The 14,672-nt window shown below is 44.0% G+C and overlaps 1 protein-coding gene across 1 annotated transcript in view; it reads left to right on the top strand.

Annotated features, from left to right (window-relative positions):
- Window positions 1-12,505, top strand: part of LOC126335703 (uncharacterized) — a 54,644-nt gene extending 42,139 nt beyond the window's left edge. Inside the window, exon 6 of the mRNA XM_049999161.1 lies at window positions 8,263-12,505. Coding sequence (XP_049855118.1) covers window positions 8,263-9,761 — 1,499 coding nt within the window. The 3' untranslated portion in view covers window positions 9,762-12,505. The remainder of the gene's footprint in view (window positions 1-8,262) is intronic.
- The last annotated feature ends 2,167 nt before the right edge of the window (window positions 12,506-14,672 follow it).

Below are 14,672 nucleotides of genomic sequence, written 5' to 3'. Positions count from 1 at the left end.
GTCCATGGAGAAGAAATAAAAATGTTGAGGTTAACCGATGACATTATAATTCTGTCAGAGACAGCAAAGGACTAGGAAGAGCAGTTGAACGGAATGGACAGTGTCTTGAAAGGAGGATACAAGATGAACATAAACAAAAGCAAAACGAGGATAGTGACAAGAAGAAGGGACCGGTTGGTAGGACATGTTCTGAGGCATCAAGGGATCACAAATTTAGCTTTCGAGGGCAGCGTGTAGGGTAAAAATCGTAGAGGGAGACAAAGAGATGAATACACTAAGCAGATTCAGAAGGATGTAGGTTGCAGTAAGTACTGGGAGATGAAGAAGCTTGCACAGGATAGACTAGCATGGAGAGCTGCATCAAACCAGTCTCAGGACCGAAGACAACAACAACAACTTCAGGCGTTAGTCGAGTCCATGCCACGTCGTATTGTGACACTTCTGCTCGCTCACGGGGGCCCTACACATTAGTGTACCACTGCATGAAGTGTCCGGCGCGAGAAACCGGGCTGTACGCTACGCGGAGCCATGTGTGCTAATTGGCAGAGATCCGCACACACTCACGCATGACTGCGCTGATTTCATCAATGCGACGTTCTTCTCTGAGAGTGCAGTGGCTAATCAATTACACAAGGTAATTACTCTCCTGATCAATGATTTGCGTATTAAGAGGTCTTAGAATATATATAAGTAAAAGTTAAAATGTTCCCAAAGATGTTTTCACTTCATTGCTGTTTCGATACGAACAGCAATTGCTGGTTAGCATACTGGACTCGCATAACGGTGGACGACGGTTCAAGTCCACGTCCGGTCATCCTGATTTAGCTTTCCGTGATTTATCTAAATCACTTCACACAAATTACGGGAGGGTTCCTGTGAAGGTGCACGATATACTACCTTCCCCATTCTTCCCTAATGGGATGGGACCGATGACCTCATGTTTGGTCCCCTCTGCTGAAGCAATCAATCAACGAATAGTAATTGCTATCATTGTTCATTAATGATGTAGTTGCTACAACCTGCACTATGTTTTCTAATTGTCATTCCCTTTCATGTCTTCCTCTCCCTTTATTTCTTTGCAGTGTTCCTTCTGCAACTTCACAAGGAGCAGATTGTGGTGCACTGTATGACCTATCCACCCATGTTCTCTTCCACTGTTGCACATCTGTAACATCTACGAAACTCAAAGGCAGGAATCTATATATCCACGATGTTATTCAATCTGTATATTGAGGAAGCAGTAAAGGAAATAAAATAAAAATTCGGTGTAGGAATTAAAATCCATGGAGAAGAAGTAAAAACTTTGAGGTTCGCCGATGACATTGTAATTCTGTCAGAGACCACAAAGGACTTGGAAGAGCAGTTGAACGGAATGGATAGTGTCTTGAAAGGAGGATATAAGATGAACATCAACAAAAGCAAAACGAGGATAATGGAATGTATTCGAATTAAGTCGGGTGATGCTGAGGGAAATGAGACACTTGAAGTAGTAAAGGAGTTTTGCTATCTGGGGAGCACAATTACTGATGATAGTCAAAGTAGAGATGATATAAAATGTCGACTGACAATGGTAAGGAAAGAGTTTCTGAAGAAGAGAAATTTGTTAACATCGAGTATTGATTTAAGCGTCAGGAATTCGTTTCTGCAAGTATTTGTGCGGAGTGTGGCCATGTGTGGAAGTGAAACGTGGACGATAAATAGTTTAGACAAGAAGAGAATAGAAGCTTTCGAAATGTGGTGCTACAGAAGAATGCTGAAGATTAGATCGGTAGATCACATAACTAATAAGGAGGTGTTGAATGAGTTAGGGAGAAGAGAAATTTGTCGCACACCTTGACTAGAAGAGGGGATCGGTTGGAAGGACATGTTCTGAGGCAAAAAGGGATCACCAAGTTGGTATTGAAGGGCAGCGTGGAGCGTAAAAATCATCGAGGATTCAGAAGGATGTAGGGTGCAGTAGTTACTTGTAGATGAAGAAGCTTGCACAGGATACAGTAGCATGGAGAGCTGCATCAAACGAGTCTCTGAAATCAAGACCACAACAACATGTCGCACCTTATCTTTATTCGTCAAGAAATTGGGTTTCTTCTTTTATTCTTCTCACCTTTTGTCTATCAGTTTTTCTTTTCAGAAATCAAATAACAACAAAAATAGAGAAGAAATTTAAGATAATACAAAAGAAAGAGAAGTGAAATAAAAACCATAGTACCACGTGCATGTGCATGTGTCGTGACAGGCGTGATCATGCTGTGCTGGGGGGGGGGGGGGGGGGGGGAGGGACATCGTGGCCAGGATTCACATTCCGACCCCTGCCCATCTAGCCTCCACCGGAGTTGAAGCTAACTCTGTCCGTTCCTGTCCTTCCTACAGATAAAATTAAAAGCTAAAGACACTGTTTCCACTAATAAAAAAAGTATATGTCCTTGTTTACCACATGAGAAACTGCTTCTAAAATCTAGAATAGTGAGCAATGCTCAAAGACATGACTATGCATAAGAAAATGGAAACCACAGCATTAAAGACACATCAAGAGTATCCATAGGATATGTGTTCCGTAACTATGCGTGTTGTGATGATTTCTCTATTGGTAAAAGATTCCAGATTAGTCCCCCATTTGGATCAACGGGAGGGGACTGCCAAGAAGTAAGTGACCACCAGGAAAAGATTGAATAACCAACGAAAGGGTAACGTTCTTCAAATTGGATTGTGGAATGTCAGAAGTCTGAGTGAGTTAGGAAGCTATAATATAGGAAACAGGAAGTGCTAAGGCTCTGTCTAGATGCAGTGAGACTAATGACTCAATAAAAAAATAGACCAAATCCCATGTTGTGGAACTTCTCCAGAATACTTCTACTCTTAAATCCAACAAACATTTCTCTTGATCCAAAAGACCTGTTCGCTTGACTTTCGCCTTCACTAAAATGCTTCAATCCACCCTAATGCACGGTATAGAGAAACACTTAGAATACCATCTAAGCCTTCACAACATCCAGTATGGTTACCTTCACATGTATCTGCTTTTCCTATAAGGAGCAAAAACGGTTGGGCTTCTTTTCATTCACCAGAAAACGAAAAACTTTTGATGATATATGACATGGAAGTCCCATGTTTAAATTCCAAATCTATACTGTCCCGATCAATTATCTCTGCCGGATAGCTCCTTGTCTGAGACATCAGCCACCTTTTGTCACTGTAGATTTTACCCAACAGCATACCTTGAACTGTCTACAGTAACGCGTCAAGAATCAATTCTGTACCTTCTCCAACTCCTCTTCAGTTGTTGAAATACACCAGCCAGCTGCTCTGTCAGCTCCATGATGCCGACAATATCGTCTTCCTTACCCCCAACCACACTTACAAGCTTCCTTAGTCCACTCCGGAACTTCACCTCTGTCAACAAAACTTTCAAGTCCAGCAACACTTGGTACTCCAGTACCTCCTCGAACAATGGCAACAGTCAACCATCCGTTACCATGACCAAACGTATCGTTTATATCTAAACTAAAATTAAGTCTACAACCGACGAAAAAAGCAGGACCATCCAGCAGAGCTTGTGCAGCGAAAGACTTAACTGGAATACGATTCTTCTTGTCTCCAGCTGTTGTAGCCAATTCGATGTTCTCGATGTTCTTGTAGACTGTTTGTTTAGAACGGCGGCGATATCTTCTGTAAGGCATCTTGGCAGCGTTCAATTATGTTAAAAATCAATTATGTTAAAAACACAGGCAGTTTTGGTGGTAAATACTGCCAGTCATTTCTGTCACCCTGACTTCCACCGTACCACACACCAACATGCCTCCCTGGTGGCACTGGATTCGAAGGTAAGCAGGTTGAAATCCAGGTGGTGAAAAATATTTCCACCGCTAGTATTTCCCCAGTAATGGGATGGGGCTGGAAGTACAAAGTTTCCCATCACCACGCCTTCTGTCAGTGTCCTAGATTAAATTATATCTCCTCAGTGCCATTGTGACACTGTTGGTGTCATGTGTGGTGTCATGCCTGCGGAAAATCCTTAATCAACCTCCGCGGGGATGCTGTATTTCTAAGAGGCAACGCCAGACGCCAATGAGAAAGAAGCACAAGGCACTCCTCCCACAGCTACGAAGCACCATGTGGGGCAAGTGTTTCCTGTTCTGCCGGTGTCTGGTAAGAGTTCTGTCGGAGTCGAGTCTGAGTACTGTTCTATCTACGAGGGTACGGCGGTTGCATCACGAGGGCAGACAGGCGGCGAAGTTCCCCTTCTGCCTTCAGAGGGCAGTGTCATCCTAATATCGCTCAGACAAGCGTAGTCCGGGCATGCATGTACAAAATGTGGAGGGCCACCAAAAGTCACGTATTCGTCACAGCTGCAGTAAACGTTCAGTGTTCATTAGCTGCAGACTCATACTGCTCAGTGTTTTCAGCCGCTCTTGTGTATATGAACCTCTATTAATACCACACGTGATCACATAGCCATAGCTACGACGAGCTAAGCGCCAGTATATCGCTTTTGAATCAATAAGGCGTTCTGTTCATTGACTGTTTTATTTATGTATTTGTAAACCTATGACACAAAAACATGTCTCTCAACTGCGGACGCTAAGCTGTTAACGCATCCATTACAGTCACCTACATTCAACAGATTCATTCAAGTCACAATTCTCTCACAATGCAAGATTAGTGCCCAATGTAAGTGGAGGAAGAACAGTGTTAGAAGTTGGCCAGCAGTCCTGCCCTCCAGTTCACCCAGACAACATGAACAGACGACTCACATTCTTCCTCATATCTTGGACTAATGAAACACCCCCAGCCTGTAACAGACTCAGATTAAGAAAACAGCAGAGTGGCCATATTTGGAAATCCCACAATTCAACCATCCTCCATGCTTAGGAAAACCCACTGAACGAGCCCATGCTGCGGTAAGACGGTGGCTTAAAACCCATTTTTCCATCAAAATTAATTTCTCTGTGATGTCCCTAAACAGCCTAATGTGAATGATACGCTGGTTCCTTTGGAGGAACACAGATGACCTGCTTCCCAGCACGTCCCTATTTCAGCTGATGCTCTACCATCGCCAGGACGTTAGCTCCTAACCTCGTTTCTTCCTTTGTTTCTTTCCAAAAGCTTTAACTGTCCCAGCCTCACTTCCACCAACATAGCTTGGATCTCGGCAGTCCCAAAAATTTACCTTACTGATCTAGGATTCCATGCACTCTGTATTATCTTCCCCCTCTGAAACGCAACTTTTACCAGCTGATTACATTGCCCTCTCTTCTGGAGTTCCTCAAACTTTTTCACAACCTCTATACATTCCATAAATTTGTAGTTCAAAATCCGATTTTTTTCCTCAGTCATCTGCATACCTGGGTTTCTGCTGCGCCTATGCCAACATTTAATACCCTGTTCCAACCGCCCACTTTCCATATCCTGTTCAATTAAACCTTAGAGGCTGATTCTGCCAATATCAGAGCAACACCCTAACACTCAACCTCGCAGCCAGCTAAAATCCTTGCGTCTATACCTTCTCCCTAGATAAAGGCTCCCACTCCCAGTTTCCTGACCACCACAATCCCTCCCCCCATAGTTCCCTTTTACCACATCAGCTCGTGAGTCCTATTTCCGACTCCCACATGGTGTAATTCACATACCCTTCCTATCCCACAACTCCTTCATACCAAATTACCTTCATAGTTGATATTGGGACCACCAATGATTTGCCAGAAGCCTAGCTTTATCTTCACCATAGCACCATCATCAATATCAAAGACTGTCTTTTCTTAAAATTTTTTAATCCTTTCATTTTATTCGTTCCATCTATAAAAATTATACAGGTATTTGTAACGTCAATATTCTGAAGAGAAGTAACATATTCGCAGCTTGACCAACAACCTTTCACGTGGTGGGAGTGAAATGAATAATAAAGAAAATGAAGTGTCAACGTCAAAGTCGTGTTTTCGGCCTTTCACAGAATATGCCTGTGTATAAGTATCTTTCGGAACGTGTTCATCTTGCTGGACTCTTGCGCTCAACACACCAGTGAATCATGTACAGTGGATTGTGTATGGCGTATCAGTATCATTTTCATTTGATCTGTGTTCTGAACATGAATGGTGCTCGAGGAAAACGACGATGAGGGCTTCCCAGAGTGTAGCAGGCAAAGCTGATCTCAAGCTGAAGATTGGTTTCGTCAGTGCAGTGCTTCGCCAGCCATGGTCCTACTTCAGGTAGTAGTCACTGGCCATCTTCCTACTTTTGAAATAACCGACCCAGTGTATTATTGAGAGACACGGTCAATTATTGCGACTCCGAACCATGCTGCAGTTTCGACAATTTCGACTTCGATGAATCAGTGTCGCAAGTGAAAAAAGCGATAAGTAACAGAAGAAATCCCAGATCTGTGGAATTGTAATCCCACCTTCATCCACTCAGAATCCGAGCCAGATATGTCCCAATTACAATAACTACTGTCGCATTATTCTCATTGCCTGAGGAGTATGCGACATAAAGTAATACTTTCCATTTCTGTTCTTCTTTTTTTTAATTTATGCTAACAGAAAATTAAGAATACTCCATTAATTGTGGTAAAAGATATTTCCTGAGTCGTCAGCTACTGGAGTTTGTAATGCTTTTCCTCGGCAATCTTGCGCGGACGAAATAAACTGGTGACGCATCTGCTCCATCACTTCTCTTAACTCTGCGTGATGGGGTCACTAGGTTGAGGGAAAAAACTGAAACATCAGAAAGACGAGAATTCAGCCTACATCATCTTTCTTTGTACAGCACGACCGGACGTCCCCGAGCGCTTAGGTTAAAACAGTGTGTTCTGTATTGAAGTGCTTAGATATAAAAAATTGGGACGATCAGGCCTTACCAAGAGATCTGCGTGTCAGCATGTCTTCTTTGATATGTAGCGGATTCGAAAGGCTTCCTCAACACTTACGTTCGATTTTCTATTAATCTTGTACCGTTGAGCCACATGGGAATTATTCCTCATACTGAAATGCTGGCGTGGTAAGGTCCGAAATTTGTCATGGCCATTTCCAACGCTTGTTAGCATGGGAATTCGTGGTCACCATTTTAATGTGGCTTGAAACGTCGCAGAATCTCTCCCGATCCGAGGCCACCCTGTTCGTTAAGTAACTCACGCACCTGAGTAGTAAAATGTACTCAAGATTTGTCGTGCTCTAAACCACACGCGATCCGTGACTGCCTTCTCATCGAAGTTAGGTATTGAAAACTGCTGTTGGACAGTCAAAAGTCCCGTTCATGTACGCTTCAAACAAGAAGTGTTCCGACCACTTATCCTGAGTACACCCTGGCCCACATAACATGAGATTGGTTCCTTTCCTACTCTTGCAGATAATGAGCATTTTCCCTAGACCATAAAACAATGCTTTACTTGTGCACACTGCGAAAAATCGCACGTTTATTAGAAAACAACGCTCTTAAGCGAGACGTGGCAGAATTTGTCACAATGATGTACGGTAGGTTAAAACTTGTTGCTCCATATTTTTGTCATGTAACTCAGTAACAAACTTCAGCCTAAATCCTTTCGTGTGGTCGTGCATTGTTTACCGCCATGCTTGAAGTCCCACTGGACTTTTGGAAATTGATTTCATTGGAGACTGTTCAGTTGATTAAGAGACGGTGGCACACGGTTCCTCTCACGTTTTCTGCTTCCAATACGTTGTCAGTCTTTGAGACCGCCTGAAAAAAGAAATTGACACATTTCTCTATCAAGCAGGGCTGCTGTACGAGGTGGACGGTGGCAAATGATCTCGTCCTCTCTTTCATAGTTTTTGCTATCTGTGGATGTTCATGCACCCACACACACACTCTACTAATCCCTCCTTGAAAATGTAACCCTTTGACAATGGATTCACAACTCCAACAGTGCAGTAACTGAAACAAAATAATACAATACTGATAACAATGTTTTTGTCGGCTTCAAAGAAGAGGTATCAATAAAACCTATTTATTTCCTGAAATGTTCTAAGTCAAGAGCGATACAGGGACATCTTGGAAACCCCACAGCTGAAACAGGCATGCATATTATTCACTCAATGGAACTCTGATATCTGTCTTCCTCAGTACTCTTAATTTGTGTTGACATGCCGCTTACGTAATTCCGGTTTGTGACCACTGGATATTTGTTGGTTGTGACCATTTCTAATCACTGATCCTATATGTTTTAGGTAAACAACGCCCAGTCATACCATCCAGTGGTCAGCTACGTTTAGTGTACGAGCATCACCTACTTACTTTTTTTTCTTTTTTTTTCAGACGAAGAGTGGCAGCTGGAAGACAGAAGCAACATTACGCTCTCGGTGGATACTAACTGCATGCACCTATTGGCGAACGCCCTGGATCACCCCTCGTGTCCGCTGGAAGACCTGCCATTGGAAGCCGTTAAGCAACACGAGCAGTGCCGTATGCAACTGTGGGACGACATGGTGGAGAGGTCGCCCCACATACCTGTGACCAGCTACCTGGCCTACACACAAAGGGCAAACGTTAACCTCTGTCTGCTGGCCTGGATGGCAGTCACTTCATTCAGACTTTGTCAGGACATCCCATTTAGTATTATTCAATCGGTGCACGATGCTCGCTGCTATTTTGATTGTCCAGACGACCAGTCGTGTTTGGAATCTAACGCTACAGATGCCATCTGCTCTGTTTCCAGAGCTATTCTGTTGCTGAAGTGTCACGATTTTTCCTCGTTTAAGCCTCCCGAGAAGTGTGGCGTCAGACTGTACCCAGATGGATCGTACTCAGCGACGTTTAATATAACGAATCTTGTTGGCCGCGAAGAACATCAAATGCCAACAGAAGTAGCCCTGAACTACAAAAACAGTTTAATCAGTGCCACTTTGAAATACAAGGATTTCAAAATAGACCGCTTAAAGCCTTTAGAAACCTCATTCATATCAGTAAATATTATTTTCCGCTTTTTGACTGCCGCAATGTATGTGTACCTTCCCCACTTACGTAATTTGCCTGGGAAGATATTTTTGTCGTTTCAGATAACGGGTATAATCCAGATTCTGTTTTCTGAGGTCGTATATCGTATGGCAGGTTTCCCTGACTTATCTACAGCAGTGTTGATCGATAGCGCCCTCACACTTCTCAGCTGTATCTGGCTAAACTCATTCTGCTACCAAATGTATGCTTGTGTTCGTCATCTTAAGCTTCCTAACGACCTATTGCCTGCCGAAGTAACTAAAGTATTCCGTCTTCAGGTGCTGTGTACACTAATACCATGGAGTGTAGCATGTGCGGCAACTACTGTTTTAGAAAAGACGAACAAATATTACCTGATGCACAGTCGGATAATATTCCTCGTATGGATTTCACTGTCAGTAGCTCTGAATTTGTTTTTTATTGGACTGGTGGGATACATTTACTTACGTAATAAGAAATCCATGACTCAACTGAGAATTCACAGTAACAAAAGATATGGCTCGAAAAAAGAGATCGTTTTTATGTTAGTTAAGAGTGTGTTCTTGAGCGGGATAGGTGTGATTATTAGGATAGGGTTTCACCAAGCACAAGGCGTAGCACAGTTTGTGTACTATGTACATATAACTACGATGATGCAGGGACCACTGCTTTTCATATTTTTCATTTGCAACGGTACGACGCTACCTGTACTCAAGAACAGGGTATTAGCGTGGCTGAACCCAAACTTCATCATTCCAGAGCACGAGCTGTGTTCGACAGCTGAGAGAAATCTGGAAAGGAGGAGAAATGAGCATTCTTTGGCTGCAAGAAACTCGTTGTAGTCTCCATGAATATCCATCTCAAAGGACTGTCTTCATTGTAGACCATGCTGAGGATTATGATTAGCTATAAATATGGAACCTAGCTGAAGGAACAAAATTAACAGCGTCCGATAACATACTGTAAGTGACTCGGCTTTCTTATTTAACTTTATACACTCATGCTCATAAATTAAGGATAATTGCAGAATGTGGTGGCACACAACGTCGCACTACACAAAACTGGCGCTAATAGCATAGGCACATAGGTAACACACACGACGCAGATCTATAAGTCCACGGTATTGGTGATAAGTTGACAAAACCGTCCCGAAACACACATGCTACAAAACGCCACTGTTTCCTACGCATGTACCCAACTATCAATATGGGATATGATCACCATGCACACGTACACAGGCCGCACAACAGGTTGGCATATTCTGGATCAGGTGGTCGATCAGCTGCTGGGGTATAGCCTCTCATTCTTGCACCAGTGCCTGTCGTAGCTCCTGAAGTGTCCTAGGGGCCTGAAGACGTGCAGTGATACGTCGACCGAGAGCATCCCAGACGAGCTCGATGGTGTTTAGGTATGACGAATATCCAGATCACCCCATTTGCCTGATATCTTCTTTTTCATGGTACTTCTCCTTGATAGCAGCTCGGTAGGGCCGTGCGTTATCATTCATCAAAAGGAAGGCGGGACCCATACACCAAGGAAATGGCGGACATACTAATGCAAAATGACGTCCAGGTACACCTAACCTATTACAGTTCCTCTGTCAAAGACATGCAGGCGTATACGTGCACCAATCACAATCCCACCTCACACCATGAAACCACGACCTCCCTACAGGTCCTTTTCAAGGACATTAAGGGGTTGGTATCTGGTTCCTGGTTCACGCCAGATGAAAACCCGGCGAGAATCGCTGTTCAGACTATACGTGGACTTATCCGTGAACATAACCTGGGACCACTGTTTCAATGACCATGTACTGTGTTCTTGACACCATGCTTTATGGGCTCTCCTGTGACCAGTGGTCAGTGGAATGCACCTTGCAGGTCTCCGAGCGAATAAACCGTATCTGTTCAGTCGTCTGTATCCTGTGTGTCTGGAGATAGCCGTTCCAGTGGCTACGGAAAGGTCCCGAGCAAGGCTACCTGCAGTACTCCGTGGCCGTCTGCGGGCACTGATGGTGAGTTATCGGTCTTTTGTGGTGTTGTACACTGTGGACGTCCCGTACTGTAGCACCTGGACACGTTCCTGTCTGCTGGAATCGTTGGCATAATCTTAATATCACACTTTGTGGCACACGGAGGGCCCGTGCACCGACCTGCTGTGTTTGACCAGCCTCCAGTCGCCCTAGTAGCCTCATAACTTCATCCATATATATTCTTTGGGCCGTTTTCAACAAAGAGTCACCAATAGCACGTCTGAAACCATCCGCACACTTACTCGCTGCAGCTTACTCTGACAAGCACCAACAAACCTCTGCGTATGTGGACTGCTGCCAGCAGCACCGTGCCACGACTGCAGGTCAAAGGCACCGCATGGTCGTATCCCGAGGTTATTTCAACCCGCAAACCGCCCACCAGAGCGTTGTTTCACCATGTGTCAGCATTATCCTTAATTTATGAACATGGGTGTATTAAATCATGTTCTTATTTGAACATGGTAGCGTCTGTTTGTGTATAGTACAGGACTCTAATAATTAATTATTGGCGTGAAATGTAACCCGAAGTGAACGCAAAGTATTAAAGAACGATGTTACACGAAACTAGAGTAATGGCGTCTATGAGACGGGATGTTGACTTGGTGAGTGAGAGATACATTAAGGTATTGTAGATTACGTTAAAAAGTAATGTGTAATCTAGATGCTAGTCTTAAACAAGGAAGAACATTATGCAAAAAGGCCTTTGTACAAACAGTATTCTGATATGAAGACTTGTACCATGATTTGAAATACAAGAGCTTATGTTCTTCGAGAAATTAAACTATAATGGCATATAATGTACAGCGTACACCGAGGTGACAAAAGTCATGGGCTGCTTTACAATATCCAACCCAAATGTTTACGAACCCAAGAGAGGCGCTACAGGCGATGTCGTGTTGCTAGTAAAGGCAATCGCTCCACTGTCCAAACGCATATGTTTATCACCCGTCCTACGTTGATTTCTGCAGTTTTTTGAAGCAATTTCGCTTGTCTCTTAGCACTGATAACCCTACGCACAACCGAGCGAGGTGGCGCAGTGGTTAGCACACTGGACTGACATTCTGGAGGACGACGGTTTAATCCCGCGTCAGGCCATCCTGATTTATGTTTTCCGTGATTTCCCTAAATCGTTCCAGACAAAAGCCGGGATGGTTCCTTTGAAAGGGCACGGCCGACTTCATCCCCCATCCTTCCCTATTGCGATGAGACCGATGACCTCGCAGTTTGGTCTCTTCCTCCAAACAACTCAACTAACTCCTATGCAAACGTTGCTACTGTCGGTCGTTAAGTGAAGGTTGCCGGCCATAGCCTTGTCTGTGGTGAGAGGCAATGCCTGAAATTTGGTACTCTCGGCACACTATCGACACTGAATTTGCAAACGACCTCCGGAAGAGAATGTCACATGCGTCTACCTCTACATTACTACTCTGCTCTCAATCTCTTTTAAGCCCTGTCGTGCTGCCGCAATCACGTCGGAAACCTTTACACACGAATCAGCGAAGTAGCGGCAATGCACAGCCCTTTTTATTACCTTGCTGCTGTCCCATGACGATACTGCTGTCCCATGACTTTGTCACCTCTGTGATGTGTGATATGTTATCAATAACATATCTCACATTTGTCCAAATAAAAACTGAGTGAGAGAGTTATGAAAATGAGACTTGTGTCCGTGAGAATTTAATATGCATCCCAAATAAATACCTTGCCATAAACAGTACTACATACATCTGATTTTCAGAAAGGGTCAATTTACCGTGATCACCACTTGCTTACCGACCACGCATAATCTTAACAGCGGGTTTCGATTCGGAGGAACTGCCATATTGGACGCAGTGGAAACGGAGGTTATAGCGTCATTCGCCATCTTCTTACGTCACAAGATAGGTGACAGGTGGATCTTACTTGCATACGTCTCCGTTCACAGGATATCACTGACACCAGAGCTGGACGACACAGACTCGCTGAACCGTTCCTTCTGTCCATTCTTTGGAGATTTTGCAGGGCCAGGCAAAGACACATTCGGGGTCGCCGCCAGACTCCAAAACACTCTAGGCGATGTGCGGAATACGAAACAGATTATGTGGCGAACTGCTCTGCGGATTTAGCTGGAAACTTTTACTGGCACGCCCACATAAATTTTCTAGACGGCTATACATGTAAAGTAAGTGTAAAATAAAGAGGATGAGAATAGAATCCCTCCCGCCTGCTGCAGGAATCTGGATGCGGCGACTACAAAATTGAAAAGTCCAGCACACATTGGTGGCCAGAAATGGTTTGTTAACAATGTGTGCACCCAGAGGACCGTGTCGTGACGGACGACTATTTTAATAGCAAATCACAATTAACACGAGAGACAATATCACGTGTTGTAAAGATTCAGTAGGTACTCGTGAGTAGCTTGAACCTCATGCGCCACTTAGCAATGTGGAACTAGACGGTCAGGAAAAATGGGGAGGCGAGGTCTCCAGAGGTATACACTGTGGGCCACCGAAGGTAAAAGTCCCGGACCATTACGTGCATGTAGAAACATTCCGAGCACGATCTCTGCCGGACAGAAGTAAGTCAGTGTGGTTCCGTAGTGACCGGAATATTCCTAAAACACTGACAAGTGCCAGCCACGTTGGCCCAGAGGTTCTAGGCACTTCAGTCAGGAACCACGCGACTGCTACGGTCGCAGGTTCGAATCCTGCCTCTGGCATCGATATGCGTGATGTCCTTAGGTTAGTTAGGTTTAAGTAGTTCTAGGTTCTAGGGGACTGATGACCTCTGATGTTAAGTCCCGTAGTGTTCAGAGCCATTTGAACCGTTTTTGAACACCGACAAGTAGGCTGGGGAAAGCAGTACTCACATAGGAACATCCTTTGAATGGTGTTCGAAAGGGAAGCCATGCGCGGTAGAAAGGCAGTATCGAAGTAGTACTCACGCAGTAGTCGACGAGCACCCACCGACACGCCATTGTGCACTGACGCCTAGCAGTAGCTACTGATGCTGCAGTAGAACCTTCAGCTACGAAATGACGGTTATGTTCTGGTGGACACAAAGACAACTGTTACATAAGTGGCCCTTTATGTTTCTGTTCTCACTGAAATATCGCTGAACGGAGACTACCAGGATTTGACAGTTAATAGCGGGAAGAGGGCACTGATTACTGCTTGTCCCCTGTAAGTTCAATGTCTGTTAAGGAACGAATGAGCATTAGTGACTTAGATAAAGGGACCAGTGATCGAATATTTAGACAAAGGGCCCAGTGACTGATAATTTTGGTTAAGGTCCCATTGAGTGAATAGTTATACCAATGGGCCAATGATTCAGTAGTTATTAGAAGAAGCGAGATTGCAAACGCACTTGTCTCTGATAAAAGTTGTGGACTTCATGTATTAAGAGAAGTACTCTTAGAAGAGGTGCTGACAATCCGTAAGAATTTACTCGTCTTTATGCGTGTACCAAGAGGTAACTAGTCAAACGACTTCGTATTTAAATGTGTTCAGATTTGAATAAATCTAATTAAAAGAAGAATAAGACCTAAATTTTTCGGCAAAATTATCCTGCAAAACTCGATTTCATCTTCGTCTCATCTCCACTGCAAATGTAAGTTACAATAGCATCACAACCTCCCAATGTTATCAAAGTCCTTACTTTTGCCACGTAGTCCATACCAACACTATATCGGTGGACAGGACTCATGCCGGACGCTGCAGTAGCGAGCATTAACATTTTGAAC

Source organism: Schistocerca gregaria, chromosome 2, assembly GCF_023897955.1.
Source record: "Schistocerca gregaria isolate iqSchGreg1 chromosome 2, iqSchGreg1.2, whole genome shotgun sequence".
Classification (NCBI taxonomy): domain Eukaryota; kingdom Metazoa; phylum Arthropoda; class Insecta; order Orthoptera; family Acrididae; genus Schistocerca; species Schistocerca gregaria.
Note: the sequence above shows the minus strand (reverse complement) of the source record. Positions and strands in the feature narration are given on the sequence as shown.